Raw genomic sequence first — 26,143 nt, 5'->3', positions numbered from 1 at the left:
ATTAAAAATANTAAGTATTAAAATATGATTAAAAAAATGATAATTAAAAATATAAGTAAAAAGTTACTTAGTTCGTTCTAAAAATTACCTCATAGGCACCTTTACTTACTAGACAGACTATCGGGTTTGTAATATAATTATTTTAATCCTCTCTAAGAAAATTTTCTGTTTTACTTTATTAAGTAATTTATTATAAATTGATCTTTAATCTACCTAGCCAATACATGACCAAAGTTTGGTCTAAGATATGCATCTACTACGTTTTGAGTGGTTAATTCTGTTTTCTCTAACGATTTCTTCAAACAATGATCCAATTTATAAAACTTATGATTATTAGTGCAAGTATGCAGTATCTCATTTGGTCGACCAAAAATTGAGATTTTGCATCCGTTTTGCAAACTTTCTTTCGATTCTTTTGAAACCCATCCTATCAATGTATATCCCCTATTGGCTCTGCGAACCATAAACATGTTTCGAGTACTATTTACTGGATGTACACATTTGTCATTTTCAAATAAGCACAAATTCACTAAACATCCATTACTTGTGCCATCCTTCTTTGAAACTAATATTATATTAGGTACTGGTTTCTTAGAGCAAAGTAATATTTGATTAGCATTATGTAATGGAAAATTAAATTTTTAGAATACTTACCGTCACTGAGTGGGTGTTTAATTGGAACCTAAAAAATAATATATAATTATCAATAGTTAATTCATTAAAATCAATATCTTGGCTAATCATAACACCATAGTTTTGAAGGCAATCTCTAAATGGATGATAATTTGTTTGCATGTTAACCAACGTATCGCTAGATTATAAGAGCAATTTTATAATTAGAATTAGAAATGTTATAAGCAAATTCTATGTATTTAGATAATTGTTATACTTACTATATTATATCAAACATATTGTCTTGTATACCTTTAATAATGTCAGTTTTAAATGAATTCCTATTAATAAATAAAATGTATTATAAGAAAAATAAAATACAAATAGCTTAAAGCAAAAACTCATTATCTAAAACTGATTTTCGGGAATTTTCCTACTAGGAAACTATTTAATTGTTTTTAGCTTTTTAATTACATAAAATTAATTTGTTTTCATGTTTATCACCATAAATTGTCAGTCGTAAACACATAATTTTTTTAATGAAGAGGAGACAAGGCCCTTTTGTTTTTGCTTAATTCTCATTTTTATTAGCACGAAAGTCTTACACTATATATTTTAATAATTGACCAATAGGACAGTCTTGCCAGCTCAGGGTTCTACGTACGCCATTACTTATTATAGTTTAATAATAAAAAAAATATCATACTTATTATATTGTATATATAATTTTTAAAAATATTACCCTATCTTACAAATTTCTAAAAAATGATAATTGATTCAATAGGCAACAAACATGATTTTTTTTCAGATTTAGTTTTACATTACAGCAATTTATATAAAGTAAAGATTATATTAAGGATTTAAAATGTAGTTCAAGATTAATTGTTTTTAATAAAACCGTAGTTATGCTTAGTTTTTCAACTTAACCATTATGCTATTATTATATTATCTAGAATAATCATAAAGATATAACACACATGTCTCGCTCAGAAAAAAAATAATTATATGGCGAAGATACCTTTTTTTTCTTTTAGTGAGAAAGTTAAAAATATTCTTACAGATATTCTCCCTCAAGATGGAACCCTAATTACGCACTAATTATGTTATACGGTTATATTGTCGATAATGTATTTACTGAGAGTAAGTTAAATACATCGATGTATGCTTTTTAAGAATTAGTATTTTTATAGAGTAAATAGAAATTTACATACCTAAAATTTTTTGACAAATTCTAGAAAGTTTGACTTTCTACTATAAAATTTTAGTGTCAAAATTTCAAAATGTTGAGATGCCTCATTCAAAAAGGAAATCGTATTAATATTTTAAAAATATAATAATATTTTACAATACAAAAATTAACCATTATAATTGCTAAAATGGAAAAAGTGATCATATAATCCACTATAATAGCTTTTTTGTACTAAAAATGTTATAAATAAATTAGCCTTAATCAAAATGTATAAACTTATTATAGATTAGGAACCATGTATACATTTTTTATCGTACACATTATTATTATAATAATTTTATATACTTATAAAATAAAAAAAAAATTTCTCTCCAAATTTTTTCCATAAACCTTTGGTAAAATATTAAAAGGTACTTTGAAAAATCCGCGTTTATTGGAAAATTATACAAATAACCTAATTATTATAATGTAGTAGTACTGAGTACAGACAACTTTAATAAAATTAGTTTAAGAAATACTAATATTTTACTCAACATTTAGTTTAAACACGATTTTCAAGTATTTTTACTTTTACATTTATTTTACTAGAGCTATTTAATGAAAAAAGGTTAAAGTTAGTTTAAGTTTTTTAAATTCGACTCATTCAATATTAAAACTTTTAACAGCTTATGCTCTAAGCTACTACTAATTAATAAAATTGTTAATACAAGTTTTGTACTTTGGCGAAGAACTTTTGATCGTAGTTTTGTTTTTAGTGTATTGCGATTTTTTTAAACCCATATTAATTGATTTGTCGTCATTAGTTTTTGTTTCTTTACTTGGTTGAACATCAATAATTATATTTTGAGAGTTATCTCGTTCTTTCCTTTCGTTTTCTAAAATTTGTGCTATTTGATCTCTTCCTAGAGTTCTTTCTTGAAACATTTCTTGAAAATTTGTTAAGATTTCTATTATAGTGATATCTTTAGGACAGTTCTTTGTAGCCCAATTTATGATAGCATCTTGCACAAGCTGTACAAATAATATATCAAATAATAATATATTAAATTTAATTAAATCAGATTATAAGTATTAATTATAATTTCCGATTTATACTAATTTTTTTTTTTGATACTGTTTCACTTAGTATTTTTTAATCGATTTGTAGGATTGTGCTACATACTACTATTCTCTAAAATCTTTTATACGTAGCAATACATTAATATCAAAGTCCTTAGTAAATTTGTAAATTATATTTAAGAAATATAAAAGTTTAATGGATGAAAATGTAAATAATGTTGTTCATTAATGAACGTTATTCAAATTTTAAAAAAATTCAATTTTTATTATACTTATACTTTATTTTTTACATTAGTGCGAAGCTTTAAAGACAATAACTAAAACTGAACTTAACTTAACTGAAAAAAACTATTTTGATAAAAAATTTACTTTTCGAATGTCCTTACATCTGTTTGCTTTGTCTAGAAATTGTTCATTGATCCCTATCGTAGGCATAAATGATAAATAGAACTGTAGTAATGCCTGATCATGATTATTAGTGTGGGTTTCAGCAACACTTAACTGAGTAAAGGCTTTTTGAACATTAGCTATAATAATAAAGTATTATTATTTAACTGAGATATATTAAATCTTTTTTGAACTAAGTGCATCAGACTTTATAACTGAAAATGTATACAAGGAAAAATAAGTTTTATCAGAAAATGTTCATATTTTTCTCATAATTAGTTAATTGTAAACATGTAAAAATAAATGTTTTAATTTTTAAGAAAAATACATTTAATGATATTTAAAAGGGTAATTTTTGAGTTTTAAATGGCATTTATTTTTTTGTTAAACAACAATAGTTATAAGTATTAACATAGATTTAGACTAACGTTGATCCTAGAGATGATTGATAATTGAATCGGTCATTTCGAAAAGGCCATTTCTCCACATTTTTTCAAAACTACTTTTATGTGATAGATGTGTTTATCTAATAATAATGAATAACGTTCCTGCGAGACCGTCATATATCCAACAACTCGTTATAGTCTAAAAATAACGAGTGCATTCGAAAAAGCCATTTCTCCAAAAATAACTTGATCAGCAATTTTATTTGTTAAGGTTTTAATTAATTTAATTAATGTAATACATACTAGAAGAAAAGAAAGATTTTTGGAACGACATTTTTAAATGGTCGACAACAAACGAAAATGAAAACCCTGAAGAAGATTTTTAAGAAAATATGTAAAAAAGTTGTTTTTTTACATATTTAGTAGTTAAAAAGTAAACTATATATATTTTTTTTTTAATGAACTGAAAAGAAGTGATATTTTTTTTTTGTCAAACTAAAAAGTTAATATAAAAATTGTTTTTATTGTTATTTTACATATAAATAGTAATCAAAAAGTAAACTATATAATTTGTTAAAAAAATTAACTAAAAAGAAGTGATGTTGAAGTTCATAAATAAAATTATGACAAAGAATGCACAGTATATTTTGTAAGACTAATTATTTAATTTTATATGATATACAATAAACAATTAATCAGAGTCGCGAGGTCATATCAATGAAAATTTACAATCTATTGGAAAAAGCTATACCTCAAACACGTTCATTCCCTCATAAAATAATCCAATAGGTATAAATAGTTAATATTACATCATAGTTGGTTTTTTATAAGGGAATTCAATAATTCAACTCTTATTCAATTTTAATCTAAATTTATTTTGATCTTTAAAAACAGTTTTTTATGTTTCCTGAAAAATAAAATTTTATGGAGATATGGCCTTTTCGAAAAAATCGATTCAGTTATCTATTTAATAAATTTTTTATCTTTTAAGTTAGAAAAATAACAGACATTGGAATTTATTTTTGGGTGTAAGAATGTTTTAAATGAGTAAAAGAAACAAATATTAATTATGATTTATAATAAAATCTTTGTTATCAATTATTATTAACATTATTACAATATGATTTATTTTTGTTTGTCGCCAATTTTTCTCAGCTCTCAAGGATCGATTTTTTTTAATGAAACAGTGCAGCTTAGGGGTATAATTACGGTTTCGTTCTGGTTGGATTTATTTTCTCAGAGCCCATTCTTTGGCATAGAGGTCGCGCAAATATGATTTACCCCAAAAATAATGCGCCATTAATGATTGCAAATCATTTATTTAAATTAGATACAAAGTGATAATCACTGTTGTTTAATAAATGTATTTAATAGTAAATAATATCTTAAGATTTAAATTTCTATACCAAATTTTATAGAAAAAATTAAAATATTGTGCTAAAAAGTCTTACTAATAAATAATGACAACGATTTAGGCTGAATAGTAAGGGCTCTGAAAACTTCTTCTTCTGAATTATAAATGGTAAATACTACAGTTGATTCAATAGTAAACGAATATATTTCTGGAAGATCACCCCATATCCTTAACAAGGTGTATCTGAAATTCTCTGATATATTAGTCAAATTATATGTATATATATAATATATATAAATATATATATATATATATCTTGTATACCCAGATTTGATTTTAATAATATTCGCAAATGAATGCTTGGACCAAATATACAAAATAGGAGTGGACAATTCGACCTTGTACCATTGAAATGTTTCTATTGCAACAAAAGGATTTTCGATTCGATTTTCAGTATTAGCAATCATCATTCCTCCATTAAGAGAAATATTTTGACAAGCTGTGAATGTGAATAAAATAGACTCGCAGTATTGTGATTCAATATCTGTTTATATAATTCTTATGTTAAGATTATTGACTTTATTTTATTATACTTTATTTTATTATTCATATGGTATATGAAATTTTTTGAAGAATAAAAATAAATTTTTTAACTAAGAAATAGATAGATTTAATAAATAGATAAACAAAGTCGACCACAAACAAGGTCGACTTTGTTTTTTTTATAAAAATTAATAATTAGAAAAAAATTATTTTAATGAAAAATGTAATATTTTCAAAATGTATTTTATATATTAATGATTTAATTTCTTAACAATGTTCAACTTTAAAAGTATTTGAATATAAGTTTTATTTGGCTTAAAATAAGGAGTCGCCCTAGTTGGTATAAACGTATGTTCTATCGCATGGGGTCCTGAGTCCGATCCCCAGAGTGCCAAAGAAGTTTTTCTTGTAATATTCTCATTGGTGGTGCCTGATTTATGGTTTAAGTCGGCCATAATACCCGTCATAATTGGACCTAACCAAGAGCCATTTTGACTCCCTATTTGTGAAATATGGCCACCACCTTCTGTAGAATTTTAAGTTCACGATTTAAAAGGATGTAAAACTGATCGCAGAAGACAAAAATTATAGTAGTTAAGCTATGAAACACATATTGATTGGTAATCCAAATTAGTTAGTCAGCTGTAATTAGGCAAGAATCCCGTGAGGTTGATAACAGTGATTTTTCTTCTTATCATAATTTTTACATTAAGCATATTTTATCATACTATTGTAGTAGGATAAAGCGATATTAAAAAGTAGAATCAAAATTTATAATAATATGTCGTAATAAGAAAAAGTACATTTTAATATACATTTATGATTATTATACTAATCAAGTAGTAAGTGTTAATTGTCATAACAGTTAATATGCGTATATAAACTCTTATCAAAAATATCAAAATGAAAATCACTCAATTCATTTTTCACAGACATTAACCCTTAAATAGTCGCGTGGGGGTCAGCATACCCCCACATAAATAAAAACGGATGTATTATATTGCATAAAAGGTGTTCATAGATATAAATTTAGAAGATAGTTTTTATAGTAATATTGAATCGATTTTCATAAATAAATACCTTCGAAAAAAAAATTTATGACTTAAAATATTCATCAAAATTGAAATGGGTCATATTTACCCCCACGCGACTTGTAACGTTATAATTATTTTAAACTTGTATTTTTTTCGAAATACCGTTTTATCGTAAATGCAATGTTATAATCGATATAATATTGTGGAATTGGAATTATGTGGATCTGCCAAAGACTGTGCAATTAAGTTTTAAAAATAATTTTTTTTTTTTCGTAATATAATTTTTAGTAATGCACATAATTTTGTAATTTATTTATTTTTAAATTTTAATGATTGAATTTTTATCCATATTTATATATCATATGGTTTGAATTAAAAAAAATTAACTTTTTTATACATATTTTATACTTTTTTAGACATGGGGTCTGATAGACCCCCACTCGACTATGAATGTTAAAAATAGGCACGCCCCAGCTAAAGGGCTAAAAGATTTATTGGAACATTCATTTTATAATTGTAAAAAATGACGGTCACATAAGATAGCTTTAAACTTCTTAAATTTGGTCTCAAAACGTGAAACGATATAATATCAATATTTCTAAATAATTGATCTCATTATCCAACAAATTAAATTAAAAAGCCACGTAATATCTACATATTTCCTCTTAGTCTCAAGTGATTCTATATAATAATATATCATTATGTTATTATTTGTTAAATTTTTAACTCTTATTTTAAATGCAAATATTTAAATACATTTTGTTTGTAAACAAAATTTGATTTTTTCTAAAATTTTGATTAAACCACTTTGATTTAGATTCTAAGCTATTAAACCAAATTTTAGTATCGACCTTACATTTGAAAAATACAATATTTTTAAACAGGATATTTCCAAAAGTTCTTTTGACAAAACCTAAAATTCTTAATGCTTTATTTCGAGTAACTTTAAGATGATAATTAAATGACTAATTACTTGATAGCAAGGTAGCCAAATCTTTTACATGTTAAACACGAGTATATTTGTGCTAATTTATTTATTTTTAAATATTGTTAACCGAGAGCGAGTAAAAGTAATTTGTACACACTTATCAATGTTAAGCTCAAGTCGATTTTAAACACCAATTACGGAATGAATCAATATCGGACTACATCATTGCAAAGTCAACGTCACTTTAAATTTCAGAAAGTAAATTTAAATCATAAGCAAGTAATAAGTACTTGAAAAACTTATAAACCGAACAAATATCATTAATAATTAAAATAAACAAAAATGGCGACAAATGACTCATTTAAAGAGCCATTTAACATAATGGGACTTTCGATGTCGGTCAATGTGATGAACAGCCGAACTCACAACATCAATCCAACTTGAGTAAGTCTCTGCTAGTTTAACACACTACTTCCTCCATACCAAAAATTACTTCAACTATGATAGCAATGGTCTCTAATACCCATACTTTGAGCTTATCTAAAATAATATAATGATTTACCGCACCAAAAGCTTTACTCAAATTTGTAAAGATTGTATCACTTTAACAGCAGATTCAACAACATTAACAAGGTACGAACAGTAAACAAATTAGACATCAGAACAAATAAATTTAGACTTTCGAAAGCCATGCTGACATTAATTTGTAATAACATGTAATTTAACACATTTCATAACACAGTTGAAAGTTTTACTGTATATACACAAACTAGGTTGATGATTAAAAAAAAAATATTAAGAGCTTCGCAAAATTGTTTCGAATAAGGCTCTACATTTTTAGTGCTTAAGAGAGTATAACTAGTTAATAATACTTAAAGATATATTTTTGCTTGTGATGATGCCATCCTCTTTATAGTTAACTCCATCAAGAGTATGTATTTTAGAATTTGATTCATAGTAGTTACCTACTCCTTTAACTAATGATGGTTATATCTGCACGATCTAATTGTAAAAATCTAAATTTATTAAACACTTAATTTTTTTTTCTTTGTTTATGCGTGTGATTACATTACTTTACAACACCTAACTTTTAAATAAAAACAATATTGCTCATCTAAGATATATGAATAATATACTTAAAGGATACGCATATAGACACATTGATCCCGTTCATTGTTTTTGAATTCTAAAAATTGTATTGATTTAACAAAAGGAAATGCTTCGTTTTTTTTGAAATAAATTTCTATACTTCTGAAAAAATGAATTATAAAAAAAAATAAAAATAAAATAAGTATTTGATTTCTAAATAACAATAAGTAGTTTACTCGACAAACGGTTCTAAATAAAAGAAGTCCATTTCCCTGCGTTCAGGATCTGTAGTATTTTGATATTTGTCTAATAAAATTTTCAAAGAAGATGATTGATCTAGTAAAGCCGTAAAGGGTGTACAAAAATTGATTGTTTTTCGGAATTCATTGATTTCTGTCGAAAATTAAAAATAATATAATAATTATATATATNTAATTTTACTATGATGTGTTTTTTTTGTTACGTATATTTCTTGAATTATCAGCTAATAATTACTTTAATATTATTCCTTATAACTTCTGAGGATAACCACTTTATTTTTTTAAATGGCAACATACGTATTTTACTAGAATATTTAATAGATAGTGACGTAATTAAGAAAATGATTGGTTGATTACAACTTTTGATCAGTACTTCAGAAGTTATTTGGATTTGTATATTCAAGGTTGAAGTAAGAGTAAAACAAAAAATGACTAGTTTAAAATTAGCAGCATCCACTCCTCATATTCAGTCGTAACTTTAAATTATTAATGACTTCCAAAATATTAGTCCAAAAGTTGTTATCGATCATTCATTTATTTAATTATTTCGTTATTTATTAAATAAGCTACACCCAAAGAAAAACCTCAATCAAAATTGAAAGAGAAATTTTATCAAGGGTTTATGATAATGTTTTATTAATACGAACAAAATAACTATTCTTATAAATAATTATTGTTCAAGACAAGAAAAAAAAATATCATATTGATAAATATATCATTGATTCAATAGTAATGATATATTTATCAAATTGAACAATGAATTTATTATATAGATCGAGGTTTTTCTCTGGGTGTAGTTCGTTATGCACGTTGTGCATAATTAACTATATTTAGTAATATAGTATAATATTTGAAAAAATAAGGTTGACACCCCTATAAGTTTTGAGGGATTATCCTAAAAGTAATTTATACCTGATAAATCAAGAAATATACGTAACTAAAAAATACCAAAATATTTTTTCCCATTATTATATTTATTTTGCGAGTAATTAAGTAGTTTATGTTAAACCAATTATTCTGTATTATGTATAATTAAATTTTTGAAATATATTGTATAAATTTAAAATAATTAAAAAAAAATTTTATTAATTCTAAATTCTACATTTATGAACAAGTCAAAATATGACAAATAAATAATAATAAAAAAAAATGAAACCATGCGGTTGCTTAATATTGTTGTCTACTGCCCATTTAGTCCAACGAATTGTTTTCCATGTTGGAACCTCTTCATTTTTTAACATTTCTACAGAATTGATTAAAATAGGAATAGACTGTTCACAATTAAAATGTGTTGAAGAGGAAGTTTGTATTCTCTAAAGTAGATTTTTAAGTTAAATATTGTTAAATTAATTTGTTTATAATCTAATATATATTTATTAAAATAATTACATCTACAGGGCTTGGTGACAAAAAGATTGAAGTGACGATTGAGTTTGGTGGATTAGCTCGATAAAGTGAAATATCATCCTCGTGAAAACATTTTTTTTCTGAATCATCCATAGAGTAACATTCTTTGTGAGATATTTTATTAGTAATTTTTGTTTGTTTATAATGATTTTCTATTTTTGAAGCTACTTTATAATCATTTTTTAATGGTCGTGGATTATGAGCCATAAGATCCAACCAAAGATCTTTTTTTTGAAAATTCCTTTGTAAAAAAATGTACAAAGCAATGTGATTAGTTATTTTTTGAGATTAATTTTTATTACCAACAGTTTTCACGTATGCATGTCCATCCAGTTAGACAAGTTATAGTGTTGAATTGATTAATATTTCTAACAACGGCATGAACTCTCAGAAGTCCTTTAATTAGCAATGGAAGCCAGAGATTTTTTTTATTTTTACATAGTGGCAACAAGATTTGGCCACTTTTTGATATAGGTAAGTGATCACTTACACATATCAAACGAAATTCGCCCTACAAAATATTTTGAAATTTATTATGCACTACTTATTATACAAGTATAACTTTTATCAAATATTTTATATGTGTAAATTTATCACCATGTAGAATAGTTTTAACCAATATTTTCCAAAAGGATTATATTCTGGTTTCGGATTTTTATTCCAAGTACCATCGACTTTGCACCGCGAAAAAATAATACTACATGGGTGCCAAGGTATTGGTGACTTATTTTGAAATCGATGAATGTACATTATTACATGAAACAAAATCCATTTGTATAACTAACAAAAAAATACAAACATACAATTTTTATGTATCACTTTGTCAAAAATGATTAATATAATGTTTTGTAAAAACATTTTACCAAAATAATCATTATAATAACATTTATATCATCTATTTAAGAAACATTACATTCCTAAATATCTAAATATTAGTTGGTGTATGTTATGTGTTTTTAATAAATATACTTAGTAGCTACATATTGATAAATATGTAATGGAAAATGTTAAATTTAATAAGCTTAATAAAATAATTTCTATATTTATTTATTTAAACGATTTATAAAATTTAATGATTCATTTTTTTAAACATTTTTTAAAAACAATGTGTCTGTAGCCAAAAACTTCCTTTTTTGACAAAATCAGAAAATGCAAGTTATAAAATGCAGTTGATGAGATATCAATACTTGCAGTTTTCTTATTTTCTTTTCGAATAGAGGGAAATAAATCTAACTATTGAGTTATAAGAATTATTAATATAATAAATTCGGAGTGGATTTATATACCATAATATTGAAATTTGTTAAAGATAAACAAAATAGTGTAGTGTAGAAATGAATTTCTATAGTAATTTGTTTAGGGGCGACTCAATGAAGATAGAATTATAAAAACTTCTTTTTTAATATCAAATACATAAAATCATTATAGTAAATATAGATACAAAAGGAATTTTACACTCATTGCACCTTTGAATTTGTTCTTGATATAGTGCCAAATTATTTTATGTTAACAGGGTGATTAGGATAGATCCCCAGAACAAAAATGATTATATAACATAATTACGTGAACATAATTACTTTTCTTTTGGAAGAAGTGGTGAATAGTTCTTCCTCTCTAGAACAAAACTAATTACTCGTATGTTGTTTAATATACATGTTATAATAATAATTTAGTATTTGAATATAACTGTACATTTTATGTATATCTATTATACTCAAAGAATGAAATAAAAATATAGTATTTTATAATAGACTATAATTTTTAAAACTTCAAATTGAAATTAAAAAATTGTTAGAATGATGTAACTACAATCATTTTGCTTTGTGACATTGATGCACAAAATACATTTAAGTAGTTGAAAGTTATTTCACTGTATTGGTCGCCTATTTGTTAAATAAAATATTATGAATTTTAATTGGTCGAATTGATTAATTAATAATGCGGATGCTTAAAATATTTGTATTTTAACAATGCTATGAGGCATTATGATAGTATAAAATAAAAGATTCTCATTAAGACAATTTATTATTATAATTTTTACAAAATGATGAGTATTCAAATATAACATAAGTAGGGAATTTTTAATTACTTTAACGTTCATCAAAGGTTTATTAGTAGTCATTAGTTTTAGAACATCATTGGTGTCATCATCTGGCAGAATAACCAAATCATCTGTCCCGAATAATTCATTTGGTCTTTTCCATTCTTTGACCAATTTTGTTATTTCTTTGGGTAATTGTTCATGACCACCAGGATGTGTAAATTCCAGCATCTGTTAAATATTAAAATTCATTAAATATTCTTAAATTATTAAATATTCATTTATAAAATATTCTTTAAATAATTTTAAAATGATAAGTTAATACTTACATCTTTGTATCGATCCCATTTTTCATTGTTAATAAAATCAGCTGTCCAAATGTGCCAAGGTGGTATAAACATGGAATCTTCGTATGCCATAATTAAATCCTCATGGGCAACTTTTTACAGCAAAATTGTAAGTAAAATTAAATCAACTTTAAACGCTACGCGATATATTTAAGTTACTACTAAAACACTTTTTTATTTTGAAACATTATTTTTTTTAATGAATAAACATAACTACACTGAAAAAAATCAACACATGTTTATTAATATACGTCAGCAATTCTTTTTCAAATATAAAATTTCAATTTTTGTTAAAGGAATTTCTATTGAATTTTTTTTTTTTGTAAATGTAACAAATAATACTTGTATTATATAATAAAAATATTTTTATATAAAAACAAAAGTTTTGATTTAATTAAAATCATTATTGGGCGTATATGCTAAATAATTGAGCTGGAGTTCTCCTGGCATTTTGATAGCTCTCATATCTTGGTGACAGTGATAATTTATAGATTTTTTTTAAATTTGTCACGATGAATTAAAAACAAAACAAATTCGAATTTAACTTAGGTATTATTATGTGTTACTTAGAGTAATAAGTAGCATAAGCAGGGAAGTAATGTTCACAGGGCTTGGATTCCATGATAAATTTCTATAAATGTCACTGTATGTTATGCAAATCCGCATCTAGTTTGGACATAAAATATTTAAAAAATGTTGTTTTTTTAAGTCTACAATAAATATAACTCTTATAATGGTTTAATTTAGAAGATAACATAAGTTGTCATATAATGTTGATTTCATTTTCATATTGGGATATTAAATTTTGAAGTCCAATATTACTATTATTTAAATTATTAATTGAGTAAGCAGGAACGCTTGATCACGAAAAATATTAAAATATGGAAAATGAAAATTAATTTTTATAGGTTAAATATTTTTACAATTGTGTAACCATTTTTTAAAACATTTTTTATTGTATCATCCAATATTGAAATTTTCATTTAAAATATTAAAATTTGTTGAGACTGTAGCCCTCTCCCTCGCCCTTTATCGAGTCAGCCCTAAGAGCGAGGTACGATTAACGGATCACTCTGTAAATATTATGGAACTTCTAAGTTCGACCTCTTATAATAGTTACATTGCGTGTTATTTTATGTCTAAGTCAAATTTTACATAAACATGGCATATTTAAATAGAGAATAAGGTACTGTATTATAATATCAAATATGATGAATTTTTATGGAGAATCGCACTCGAAGTACGATATATTTATACATTTTGTAAGTTAAATTATTACAATAGCAACATTCTACATTACGATATGATTGAAACCAATTAATCAAGAATAAATGAGTAAAGTTTCAAATAAATAATAGAGTTCTTATTGGATGATGTCGAATGAGAATTTTTTCTAGCTGTGAAAATGAGATTAGAATCAAACAGGATTTAACAATTACTCGTTTTCAATAGCTAACAGTCAATTTATAGCAAAATTTAAGTGTGTTTCATTAGTCTAACTATTTATAACAGGTAGCTCCCCCACTGTGTTGTAACATTTCTTTTCGCTTGCTAACCTCTACAATTGCTATTCGACTTATGAAGTCAATATGTATTTTATGATTACTCAGATCTTTAGTTAGTATTCAGATCACGTTAAACTTCGGTTGAATTAGAGTGTAGGCTGTTGTGAGTTAACGTTTATATTTAGCATCATATATTTTTGTCATGGTAATTATTTTTATTTACACATATGTAGCACATTTGTTTATTAAAGAAACGTTATTATTAATTCGGTAAAAAAATTTATTTTTCTACGCACGATTTAATTATTCAAGAAAAAATTAATCAAGGCGTGAGGCCGTTCATTACAGTGCCCTCCGATTGTCATTCATAGCTATATTCAATACACTACCAACATTTACAATTATATTATGTTTATAATAATTAACAATATCCATTGCTTCGGGGCGAGTTTCGAACATTATCCACATGACGTCGTAGTAAATTCATTAAAAACTAGAGTTAGCATATCCATATCGTTCAGAAATAAAACAACTTTGGTACGAGTCAGGTAGAGGTATCTTATCAGTGTGTATGATATATAAAAAAAATTGCCAGGTATCGGTGAATGACCGTCTCTAAATTATACTGATTGCGTACAAGAAGAAATCTAACCGTTCTTTTTTCATTTATAATAACTCAAGTGATACGGATCCACTTACGTGTATTTTGAATAAAATGAGCCTACAATTGAAGGTAAAAAATTATGTTTATTTTTAAATTCATCTATGATAATGCATTTTATTTATTATGAAGACACTATCCTTTGTATATAACCTGATAATGTTATCTATTAATTTATATTTCTCGTGTTCATGGTTCCCAAAACTAACTGTAAATAAAACATTATTGAATTATGGAATCGTAGCACTAATACCTGTGCAAAGTCAATTAAGAAGTTTACAAAAATAATTCTCTTTTATTTTTGATTGCTTACCGATAGTTCACAAAATTTGTTAAAATAGTCTTCTTATATTTTTATTTTTTAGAATTTTTAAGTAATAGTTCTTGGTATGGGGTTTATAGAAGTTTGGTCTTTTAGCTTCTAATGGAGACGTTAACTGTTAAAATTGTTTTATTATTATTTATATTATATTTTATCACATTAAATATTAATTAATGAATCCTAATACTTTCAATTCTTATATTGATCTAGTATTTAATATCTTTAATTAAATGTAGTCTTGTAATAATTGTGTTGATAAAAATTAACTCGGTCAACAAGAAGACTTATTTCAAAAGCACACTATTCATGCTTTATAAAAAATAATTTATGATTTGTGAAATTTTATGAATGCATTGAGTAAATAATTTTTCGTGTTTTTTAGTAACTATAGAAGTCACTAATATTTTTTTTTAGAGACTTCTTTTTATTATGTTAAACTATAGTCAAAATATATAAACTGTGCAATTAGCTAATTATTAAATGATTTTAATTGTTTATCTTTGATTGGCATTAAAGAAAAATTTCCATATATGATTATTAAAATAAGTAAAATTGTAATAAAATATATTCAAAAAATTACAATAAAAATTTCTCTACTGAAAATGTAGTTTTTTGTAGTCAAATTTTAAATGTTATGATTTATTTCACAGTAGCTGAAAATTGTAATTAATTCTTAAGGATTGAATAAAGAAAAAAAACTTGTTTAAATAAATACATAGCATTTCATTCTTTCATTATAGTTTTAACCTAATATTATTTCTAATGCATTTACAAACAATTGTTAAAAATATTTTTCAATTTTTGGGACATTCAAAATATCTAAATATTAGATTATGCTTATCAAGCAAATTTAGTCCATTATATCAATTCTAAAAAGTAGATCTAAAATTTTAAGTATTTTTAGTTTAACATATTGATTTAATTCTATATATATAAAACACTTTATTTGTATACTATTATACTTTTAATTTTATTCTGGAATATTATTTTTTAATTTGATAATAATAAATCTCAAATGGAATTTATACATAGCATTATTAAGTTATTTGTATTGTATGAATTCATTTTAAATAAAATGAATAATAATAAAAATTTATTCTTAATAAATATTTATTAATTTTTTTTTTTTGCAACCAATTTAAGTTATTTTTGTAATTTTTTTTTAGAAAAATGAATCATTAGTTAGGACACTTTTGAGAAGAAAAAGGGAAACAGATTTAATAACTGAACCAAAAAAAAATATTCTTAAACGTGAACTTGGTTTATTTGACTTAGTATCACTAGGAGTAGGATCAACCCTAGGTTTGGGTGCTTATGTTTTAGCTGGAGAAGTTTCTCGCTATTATACAGGACCTGCAGTAATATTGTCATTTGCTTTTGCTGCTGCAGCATCAGCCCTATCAGGTAATACATTTTTTATATTGTTATTATAGTTAGAACTAGTTTAAATATGTATTTTTCTATATTATACAATTAATTAAGTAAAGTTTTATAAGAATAAAGAGAAAAATTAGGAGAAATCTTAAGATGAGCTATTATATTGATGTGTATTGAGATTATTATTAAAAAAAACTAGTGATTTAGATAAATAAATGACTATTGATAGTGTTCAAATTATGGATCATTAATGCAATAAAAAATTAGTATGAAAATGCTTATTTTTAATTTTACATAGAATTTTTAGTATATTAATATTAGGGCTACTTTGCACCAAAATAAAAATGTCTAACCTAGTATTTGTAGTGAAATAAGTGAAAATTATTTGAGTATAAAATACTTAGTTATGGTATTTTGTAAGTTTGTATTGATTTATTATTTTCTATACTTTTTTAAGAACTTTTCTATAGATGAAAAGTTGCCTTATTTTATCTTAATTTAATCTTATTTCTTATTAAAAATCTTGTAATAAAGGCTTATGTTATGCTGAGTTTGCTAGCCGTGTTCCAAAAGCTGGATCAGCATATGCATTTAGTTATGTTGGTGTTGGAGAATTGGTAGCATTTCTCATTGGATGGGATTTAATTTTGGAGTACAGTATTGGTAAGAATAATTAATGATATTAACTATCATTTTTATATGTTTTTATACATACTTTTTTAAAACATAAATTCAGAGAGCAAAGAAGAAATATTTACAGAATATTTTTTAGGTTGTGCAAGTGTATCCAGAGCATTAAGCGGACATATAGATAAGCCATTTGGATATCCTATGAAAAATTATCTTAGCAAAAATTTTCCAATAAATGTCGGATTTTTAGCTCCATATCCAGATGTATTTTCTTTTATTGCAATAATTCTTTTAACGGGTAAGAGTGAAATAATTTTAAGTCTTAAATTAAACAACCAATTTGATGGAACAACTTTTTTCATTTAAGTATTATTTCATTTAAAATGAAATAATTTTATTAATAAAAACAATATAATATTTATATATGAATAAAATCAATAGTAAAATTAATAGAAATAATATTTTTATTTTAGTTCAAAAATAATTTTTAGAGTTATTTTAACTTGTTTTAATAAAAACTTTAAATTCCTCTAAAACAAGTAAATAAATTTTTAAAAGCTTATCGTATAAATATTAATTAATAATATTGTTATTAATTTAAAAAAAAAAAAAAAATTTTTTATATTAAATTGTTTAATAGTTTTTATTTATTTTTAAGCTATAGATATTTTTATAGAATTTCTATAGTTCTTTAATGTAAATTTGCTTACACTTATTACCAATGTATTACTGTCTTATTAATATTTCATCTTAATGTGTAGTTTAATAATATAAGTTATCTTAAAAGATTTTTAATTTGTATAAGTCTTATAAAAAAATTATTAGTAGCATTAAACAAATTTCAGTTTGGTAGAAATGATTTATGCATTTTTTTTTGAAAATATTTGGATGGAGGTAATAAAGTGTATGACAATGATGTAGTGCTAATGTCAAACTTTCTTTGTATCAAATGATAAAACAAATTTCACATGAACATTGCCATCTGTACATTTTTGTACATGTTTTTGATAATTTCTTATTATTTAATTTTAATTTTTGTAATATTATGGATATTTGTTGGGAAAAGTATGTGTCATAATATACAATCCATCCAATAATTATATTTTAACTGCCATATATGTATATAGTGATCATTGCCAATGTGTTTAAGATTGTTATCTTTAAATCTTATAATAATTGCTTGTAATTATAATTTCATAATCATAATTCGGAGTAATATAAAAGTCAAAAAATGCATAAAGTATATGTATAAACTATTAGTAATAGGTATCAGTAGTATAAAAATAACTTAATTAAAAACATTTTATTAATGAAAAATTAATTTTTATAGAATTGCTTTTGACATGTAATAAAATTATTTACTTCAATAGTTAATTAATGTATATGATTAGAGACAGGCAAAAAAAAAATTATTACTTTATAAAATATCAAATTTAAGAGCTTTAAAAAAACTTCAATTTTTATGAAAAAATGTAATAATACATAGTTTTTATAATATCTAAATAGAAACTATTTTATATGTTTTTAGTTACTATTGTTTACAATAATAGTTCTAGTAACAAAAATAATTGTTATGTATGTGTAATGTATTAATCAAATTCACATATGTTATGCATTTAAACTAAAAATTATTTTGTATTTTATATTTCTAAATATTCTTTACTTGTCAAATTATGTATATATTAAATAATTTACTATAATTGAATGAGTATATCATTTATAGTTATACATATTATTTGTTTTCGACTAAAAATTATCAACTGTAATATTTTTAGTTTAATTTATGTATACTATTAGTATGCACTGCAATTATGTTTTTATCTTGTAAAAAACTAGCTGTTAAATAACAATGAGTACTAATGCTTAATGAGACAGATATATATACGTAATTTTTTTGTCATAAAACTAGTTAACGTCGAAATAAATTAAATGTATTACATTTGTGATAAAGAATATTTTACGTTCATTGCTTACATTTAAACACTACACGAAATATTCAATGTTGCTAATCAATTTTGAAAGAAGTATATTTATTGAATATCCATTTATTTTGTTTAAATGAACATTATTTGTCAATACTTTTTATAAAAAGGTCACTTCGACTAAGTGAAAAGTTAACTTCTAATAAGTTGATTAAATTATACTTAAAAAGTTCAGTATAGTAGGGACGTGACAGAATTGGAAAAAATATAAATGATATCTGCTAATGGTTTACTTACTATCATAAAAAACGCTTCAATGCGAATATGTTTAATTTAGCAATAATTTGTATATTTGTAATTTTACAAATGCGATGTTTAGAATTTCACTCAAATATTAGAGGATTGATAAATAATTTGTTTTATCACAATATATGTATTGACAATTTTGGTCTGTTTCAAACCCTCTCTGTACCTAAGTTTTTCATTGAATTTTCAAAAAAAGTATACCAACATATTAGATTTCTAGTATATACTATTGAAATTTCATTTTAATCAATAATTAAAAAAAAAAATTATAGCAGTTATAAAATGCAGAAAATTGTTTTGAAATTGACCTTTTTTACGGTTGCTTAATTTGGATATATATTTTTAAATTTCTGAAATTGAGGGTGGTTTTCTAATTTTAGTGATGATAAGTTAAACTATTTTAAAAAGTGAGTACTGAGAATTTTCATGAATACACAAAGAAATCACCATCAAAAAACTAATACCTTCTCAGCTTCGCGTAAAGCTAAAAAACCAAGACTAATTTATGAATTTAATATAGCTTTTTATTTAATTTTTACAGGACTTATAGCATGGGGAATTCGTGAATCGTCAATCTTAAACAAAGTGTTTACAATCGTTAATGTATCTACAGTGGCTATAGTAGTATTAACAGGATTTTTTCATGGTTAGATTAAAGTCTGAAATTTAAATTTTTTACGTTAAATAATAATTTTATCAGTGAAATAAAAAAATTTTAATTTTAACAACTAAATGCTTGTAAATAGTTAATTTTCAATTAATGTGAATTAATTTTTCAATCAAAATCAATTTTCAATCAATTCAAAAAAATGTGTATATTTTAGTTGATTTTAGCAACTGGAATATACCAAAAAATGATATACCCGATGGCTTGAATGGTGGCGAAGGAGGGTTTTTGCCTTTTGGCTGGTCTGGTGTATTTACTGGAGCTGCAACATGTTTTTATGGATTTGTAGGATTCGACGTTGTTGCTACCACTGGTAAGTTTGTCTTCATTTTAAAAAGAAAATATATTGCTGCAACAGGTCTGGCGTTGGAAATCAGGGAATCTTATGGGAAACAATTTAAAAATATTCATATATAACTTCTTTTTATTTGGGCGAAGTTAAATAAATTTTGTGTTTTAATAATTAAAGGTGAAGAAGCTAAAAAACCTACAAGGGATATCCCATTGTCCATTGTTATTTCTTTGGTAGTAATTACTACATCATATTGTAGCTTAGCTACTGTACTGACATTAATGTGGCCATATTATGATCAAGTATGTATGATAAAATTTTACCAATTAAATTTAATTTTCTTATTTATGCTCCTACAGTAATATACAGAATGTTCTGTAAGTAAGGAAACAAGTCAGTTGTTACGAATAATGAGAGTAATAGAAACCCGTTTCCTTATTTACTGAACATTCTATATATAAGCATATATTACCTAAGATTATACAATTTATGGAAAATAAGTTTTATATTAATAGTTTTAAATTTTGTTATACATTTTTAATGAAAGAAAAATAATATTATTTATTTAACATTTAAATAATCACTGGACTTAAATATATTCAATTATATAATTTATTTTAGTTATCCTTGAAATTAAAACTAAGTGAGTCGTCAAATTTTTTTTAATATTGAAAGTATAAAATTCCTAATAATTTTATATTTGTTTTGTTATATATAAATATTTTATAGAACTGGGATAATCAAATTTATCCAAAGAACTTTCGTCTGTGATCAAACAATATTTATCAACAGAAAATTATTTTTTTATTTGTACATAGTGTTATTATCGACCATGTGATAATAATAATGCACATTTTGTAGTTAAAATAGATCTCTATTAACTGTAAAAGCGGGTCTAGAATCTTTTATTAAGGCGTTTTTTTTGTTTAATTCTAAGGGTTGACTCCAACTCATGATTTAAATTAATAATAACTGAAAATTTCATGTTTTTATTAATCATAAGTAAGTCAGAATTAATGACCTGACATCGCAATATATAAAGTACACCCAGAGAAAAACCTCGATCTATATAATAAATTCATTGTTCAATTTGATAAATATATCATTACTATTGAATCTATGATATATTTATCAATATGATAATTTTTTTTCTTATCTTGAACAATAATTATTCATAAGAATAATAATTATTATTTTGTTCGTATTAATAAAACATTATCATAAACCCTTGATAAAATTTCTCTATCAAAATTGATTGAGGTTTTTCTTTGGGTGTATTATGATTTTAACTTAAATAATTATTGAGTTATAATTCGTTAGTTTCTTAAATTAGTTGAAGTGGTTCAATTTATCCAATTTTTTTTTTACATTGTTTACCTAAAATCTAATTGGTTGTAGTTTAGATTTTTTTCAAGTTAACTATCTGTTTATTTCTAATGTGATTAATTAAATCATTAATAGTTTTTTTTATCATTATCGATGAATTTTACGCGTAGGACCCTGAAGCTCCTTTTACACACATTTATCAGCAACTGAATTGGACAGTGATAGAATGGATAGTTACAATTGGTGCTGTGTTTGCTTTATGTACCAAGTGTGTAAATTATTATTTGTACTATTATAAATTTTGATATTATAATTAATCGATTTTTTAGTATGATAGGTACATTATATCCGTTGCCAAGAGTGTTGTATGCTATGTCATCCGATGGTTTAATGTTTAAATTGTTTTCTAAAGTAAATTTACAGACAAAAACACCAGTTTGGGGTACGATAATTTGTGGATTGTTTGCTGGTAAGTTAATGTTTTATTCAGTTGATACGATCACATTTGATGACATTTTTTATGCCATTTAAACTTTTAATTGAATAGTTATTAAAACGGGATAAAATTAAAAACGATAATATAATTATATTTTAATTGAAAAATTATATTCTTGGTGTTTGATACGTAGTGGTATAGATATCAAATTTCATCTATATTTAATAATAAAAAACAATAATTTTATTAGGACATTACATCTTCTAAATTTTTATCTTCGATACGAATCTGAGAAGGTATTAATTTTGAGATAACGTATTTTTTTATGTCTATTTATGAAAATTCTCAGCTTTCACTTGATCAATTTTGTTGATTTATGCGTCAAAAGAATCCGATTATAATATAATTGAACCTATCGTCGGCAAAAATTAAACACACTCAATTTTAAAAATATCTGAAAATTAAGCGATTGTAAAAAAACTTATTTTGTAAACTTATTTTTCAGCATTTTAAAACTGCTATAACCAAAATTATAATAGAATTCATTTGATACGCTTTTTATGAAAATTCTATGAAAAATTTAAGTAGAAGAACAATTTGATTGAGGTCACGCATGCATGAATTAATACATTTTTTATTTAATTTATTAATCAATAATTTTTATTTTAAATTCAATTTTTGAAAATGTTCCAGGACATTAATGTTCTTCAGAACTATATAAAATTGTAGCTTTTTAAGAATACTTTTTTACGAAAAAAAGAAAAATATTCCAATGATATTTTTTCTATGAATTATTTGACTTTAAAATAAAAAAAAACGCAAAATTTGTGTTAAAATTCGTCACTATTTTCTAAAATCTGTTATAACATTTTGTAGAGTGAATAAATTATAATTTTTATTTAAAATCTTAGGCATTTTATTTTCATTAGGTATACATATTTTTTTATATCTGACTGTTTACCTGCCTATAATGGTATTCAAGGTAGCAACTTTTGTATGAAAAGTTAATCTTTTCAACTCAACTTTTCAAAGTATTCAGGAAATATTCTGAGCTGCAAGCATATGTTAAAATACAGCTTATATTACATACTATTAGATAAAAAAAATTAATGAAAATTTTAGATATAATTATTGTAAAATTTTATTTTAGCAACCTTGTCGAGCATATTTGACTTACAACAACTTATGAATATGATGTCTATTGGTACCTTGATGGCTTACACGTTGGTTTGTTTTTGCGTTTTGATATTACGATATACAGAAGAGTCAGTGGATGGCCGCAAGGACAAAGACGACGGGAGTGCATGCAATTCCATATACTCTTTATTAGCTATTTGTGTTAACTCATCAAATATTGACGAGCCAACAAAAATAACTGAGCGAACATCAATTACTATTATCATAGTTTATTGTAAGAATAAAATATTTTCCCTTTTGTCATTATGAATATATCAGACGAGATTTTATTAAATCTGTTGTTTTGTTATAGTACTAACTTCAATTTGCTTTTCTGCTGGCATAACCTTAGTTCAAAATTTTGGTGAATTTACAAGAAATTCTCTGATAACGATTGGCGTGACAGGATTGTGTCTTGTTATAATGGGTTTATTTTTGTCTCGCCAACCGCAATCTAAAAAGCGACCGTTATTTAAGGTAAATTAATTAAAATAAAACCTGATGTGTTTTACCTTTATTGTTTTTTGTAGACTTGTATGAACAATAGAGAGCACAGACTTCTAAGAATTGCTAGACAATTTTTTTTTATTCTTAATTAATTATTTGCACTATTGTATGGATGGATCTTATATCCAGAAACGTATCTAGGAATTTTATACCTTAGGTAAAAATATAACATTTCATTTTCGAAGAAAAATCGTCTTCAATTAATAATTTAATCACACTTTTAACTTATTAAAATTATTAATATATTAAATATACTTATTTATACATGCGTTCCTTTCCTTATAATACGTCTATATTTATTACTTTTATTTGGATTTTCTATGAAAAGTGTGTTACAAAAATTGATCAATTTTTCGCGTTAGTATCACTTTTTAGGTCAGATTTTAATGAAAAAATAATAATAATATTATTCAGTAGAGATGGATGGATAGCAACTGCTAGTAGTGTACATAGGGTGTTGTAAGAAGGTTAGGTTCTTAATTAGCGTTAAATAATTCAAAATTATAATTCTTGATAATGTTCGCGTAAAAATTTTTAGTATCATCTGTAATAAGATTATCATTAACTATATTGTACATATATATATGTGTGTGTGTGTATTAGTATTAGGGTGGTCGTTAAAATCGTTTTTTTGTTATTTACTTCAGAGACCCCTAATTTTTTTCAAATGGTTATAAAAATAAGATGTGCAAAATTTCAGACCGAAATGTCAAAGTTATGAAAATATGTGCCCCACAGCCTTTGAAGTAAAATAATTATCTTTTATAAAAAAAACTGTTTTTTTTCCTCGTAAAATATTTGATATTCAACATACAGATGCTTAACCTTTAAATAAAAATTTTGTAGGAATTTTAAAAATGTAATTTTTATAATAGTTAAATAATCAAAAACCGTCATTAATACTATTAATACTAAAAATATGTAAAATCTGATAATTTCGGAAAATTGTTTTTTTTTATGATATATTTTTTTAATATGGTAATAATGGAGATATAAAAAAATTAAACTATGCATTCGTATATATATTTTGATTTTGAAAACGATGGTATAAATAAATTTTATGCAGCATGATACATTTTTTTTGGTATTAATGTATTTTCATATTTTTAATAAATAATTTTATATTATTTCCGACTTAACTCACAGGTGAGTAGGCAATTATTAAACTTTCAAAAATTGTTTAATTTTAAACAATCATTTTTTACAAAAGTATTTATAAATTAATTTTTTTAATTATTTCTAAACTATTATAATTGTTTAAATATATTATTTGAAAAGTGATTTAAAAACCCTTATGTGTATACAAAATTTCATTTTGGATTAAATTAAACCGTGAACTATGAAAAGTATTTTTGAAACCAAGAATTGTTCTGGACCTAAATTTTTCTTTTGTGATTTTTTAAGAACATATAGTTTATTTGTAGGTTAGTATTTATCTATATAATTTAAGCCTGTAAAAATATTGAACATTTTTGATACATCTGTTCGATTTCAACCTACTTGTAATTTTCTACATAAGTAACGGAAAGTGTTAAAAAATGTTCAACTTTAAAATTTTAGCAATAAATAAATCAAATTATTAATTTTTCAATGTTTGTATAAAAAAATCATATATAAAACAATCTAGCAACACAATTCAATCATTTTTAGCATAAATTTTTTACTTTTTGTACTGTAAATGTTGTGGTGTACACTAAATTCATGATAATATTTTAATTAATACGAAGTTGATTTTGATATCTGTCGAATAATAATTTGTATATTATAATTTAATTTGACAATTTCAAATTTGTTTGTGGTATTAAAGTTTTTTATTAAATCATATTAATACATGATAAATAAAAATACTTTTGTTTAATGCAAATTACTTAATTAGAAAGTTTTTCTGTTGTAGGTGCCGTGGGTTCCATTTGTTCCTTGTATGAGTATTGTACTTAACATATATTTAATGACGAAATTAGACCCGTTTACATGGGTGAGATTTACTTGTTGGCTGGTTATTGGATCTGCAATATACGCATTTTATGGTTATCGTTATAGCGTTGAGCGATTTAGAGGATTGGCGACACAACACGATGTGACAACCACTTCTGAAACTGATAATATGCCAATGAATATTAAAGTTTAAACGAATTCCAATGTTTTTGAATAGGGTCGTATTTATATGAAAATGATACAACGCAATCTTAAAATTAAGCGATTTATTAGTCACCGCAAATTTTGAATCTCTGAAATACGTTGTAGTATTTTTTTGCTCATACGTAAGTGTTCGATTTACTTGACGGACATTGACTGAAATTATATTTTTAAATCGCCAAACGGAATCATTTAAATTGTTGTTTTTTTTACCTACGTCACTAAATAAATTCGCTATACAAAT

At 24.2% G+C, this 26,143-nt stretch overlaps 2 protein-coding genes across 8 annotated transcripts in view; one reads left to right on the top strand and one right to left on the bottom strand.

The window, feature by feature from the left end:
* LOC126898541 (uncharacterized) overlaps positions 1 to 12,788 on the bottom strand; it is a 23,392-nt gene extending 10,604 nt beyond the window's left edge. For 3 of the 6 annotated variants that reach the window (XR_007702296.1, XR_007702298.1, XR_007702297.1), the window contains exons 1-15: positions 12,619 to 12,783; positions 12,338 to 12,520; positions 11,826 to 11,873; positions 10,846 to 11,028; positions 10,551 to 10,759; positions 10,231 to 10,489; positions 9,998 to 10,154; positions 8,818 to 8,974; positions 8,640 to 8,743; positions 5,312 to 5,531; positions 5,085 to 5,230; positions 3,230 to 3,387; positions 2,520 to 2,812; positions 894 to 953; positions 655 to 682 (exon numbers count right to left, since the gene is read on the bottom strand). Coding sequence is in view for 3 of the 6 variants with exons in the window: in XM_050672699.1 (XP_050528656.1) it covers positions 214 to 590; positions 655 to 811; positions 894 to 953; positions 2,520 to 2,812; positions 3,230 to 3,387; positions 5,085 to 5,230; positions 5,312 to 5,531; positions 8,640 to 8,743; positions 8,818 to 8,974; positions 9,998 to 10,154; positions 10,231 to 10,489; positions 10,551 to 10,759; positions 10,846 to 11,028; positions 11,826 to 11,873; positions 12,338 to 12,520; positions 12,619 to 12,708 (2,801 nt within the window). In the remaining 3 variants the exon portion in view is untranslated. Of the gene's footprint in view, positions 1 to 213; positions 591 to 654; positions 812 to 893; positions 954 to 2,519; positions 2,813 to 3,229; positions 3,388 to 5,084; positions 5,231 to 5,311; positions 5,532 to 8,639; positions 8,744 to 8,817; positions 8,975 to 9,997; positions 10,155 to 10,230; positions 10,490 to 10,550; positions 10,760 to 10,845; positions 11,029 to 11,825; positions 11,874 to 12,337; positions 12,521 to 12,618 lie in introns of those variants that run through there. The other 3 variants (XM_050672700.1, XM_050672699.1, XM_050672701.1) reach the window with 3 other exon arrangements.
* Positions 12,603 to 26,143, top strand: LOC126898552 (high affinity cationic amino acid transporter 1-like). 2 transcript variants are annotated; one of them, XM_050672726.1, is made up of 12 exons: positions 12,603 to 12,745; positions 16,291 to 16,528; positions 17,036 to 17,164; positions 17,274 to 17,429; positions 19,901 to 20,005; positions 20,184 to 20,339; positions 20,496 to 20,620; positions 21,815 to 21,912; positions 21,974 to 22,113; positions 23,231 to 23,491; positions 23,570 to 23,733; positions 25,658 to 26,143. In XM_050672726.1, the coding sequence occupies exons 1-12, from the start codon at positions 12,668 to 12,670 to the stop codon at positions 25,889 to 25,891; spliced, it is 1,884 nt and encodes a 627-aa protein (XP_050528683.1). In that variant the 5' UTR covers positions 12,603 to 12,667; the 3' UTR covers positions 25,892 to 26,143. The 2 variants fall into 2 exon arrangements, with proteins under 2 accessions (XP_050528683.1, XP_050528684.1); XM_050672727.1 differs by lacking the exon at positions 12,603 to 12,745 and adding an exon at positions 14,247 to 14,874.

This window comes from Daktulosphaira vitifoliae, unplaced genomic scaffold (assembly GCF_025091365.1).
Source record: "Daktulosphaira vitifoliae isolate Bord-2020 unplaced genomic scaffold, ASM2509136v1 Scaffold_2, whole genome shotgun sequence".
In the NCBI taxonomy this organism is placed as follows: domain Eukaryota; kingdom Metazoa; phylum Arthropoda; class Insecta; order Hemiptera; family Phylloxeridae; genus Daktulosphaira; species Daktulosphaira vitifoliae.
The sequence above is the reverse complement of the archived record's forward strand: the minus strand, read 5'-3'. Positions and strand labels throughout refer to the sequence as shown.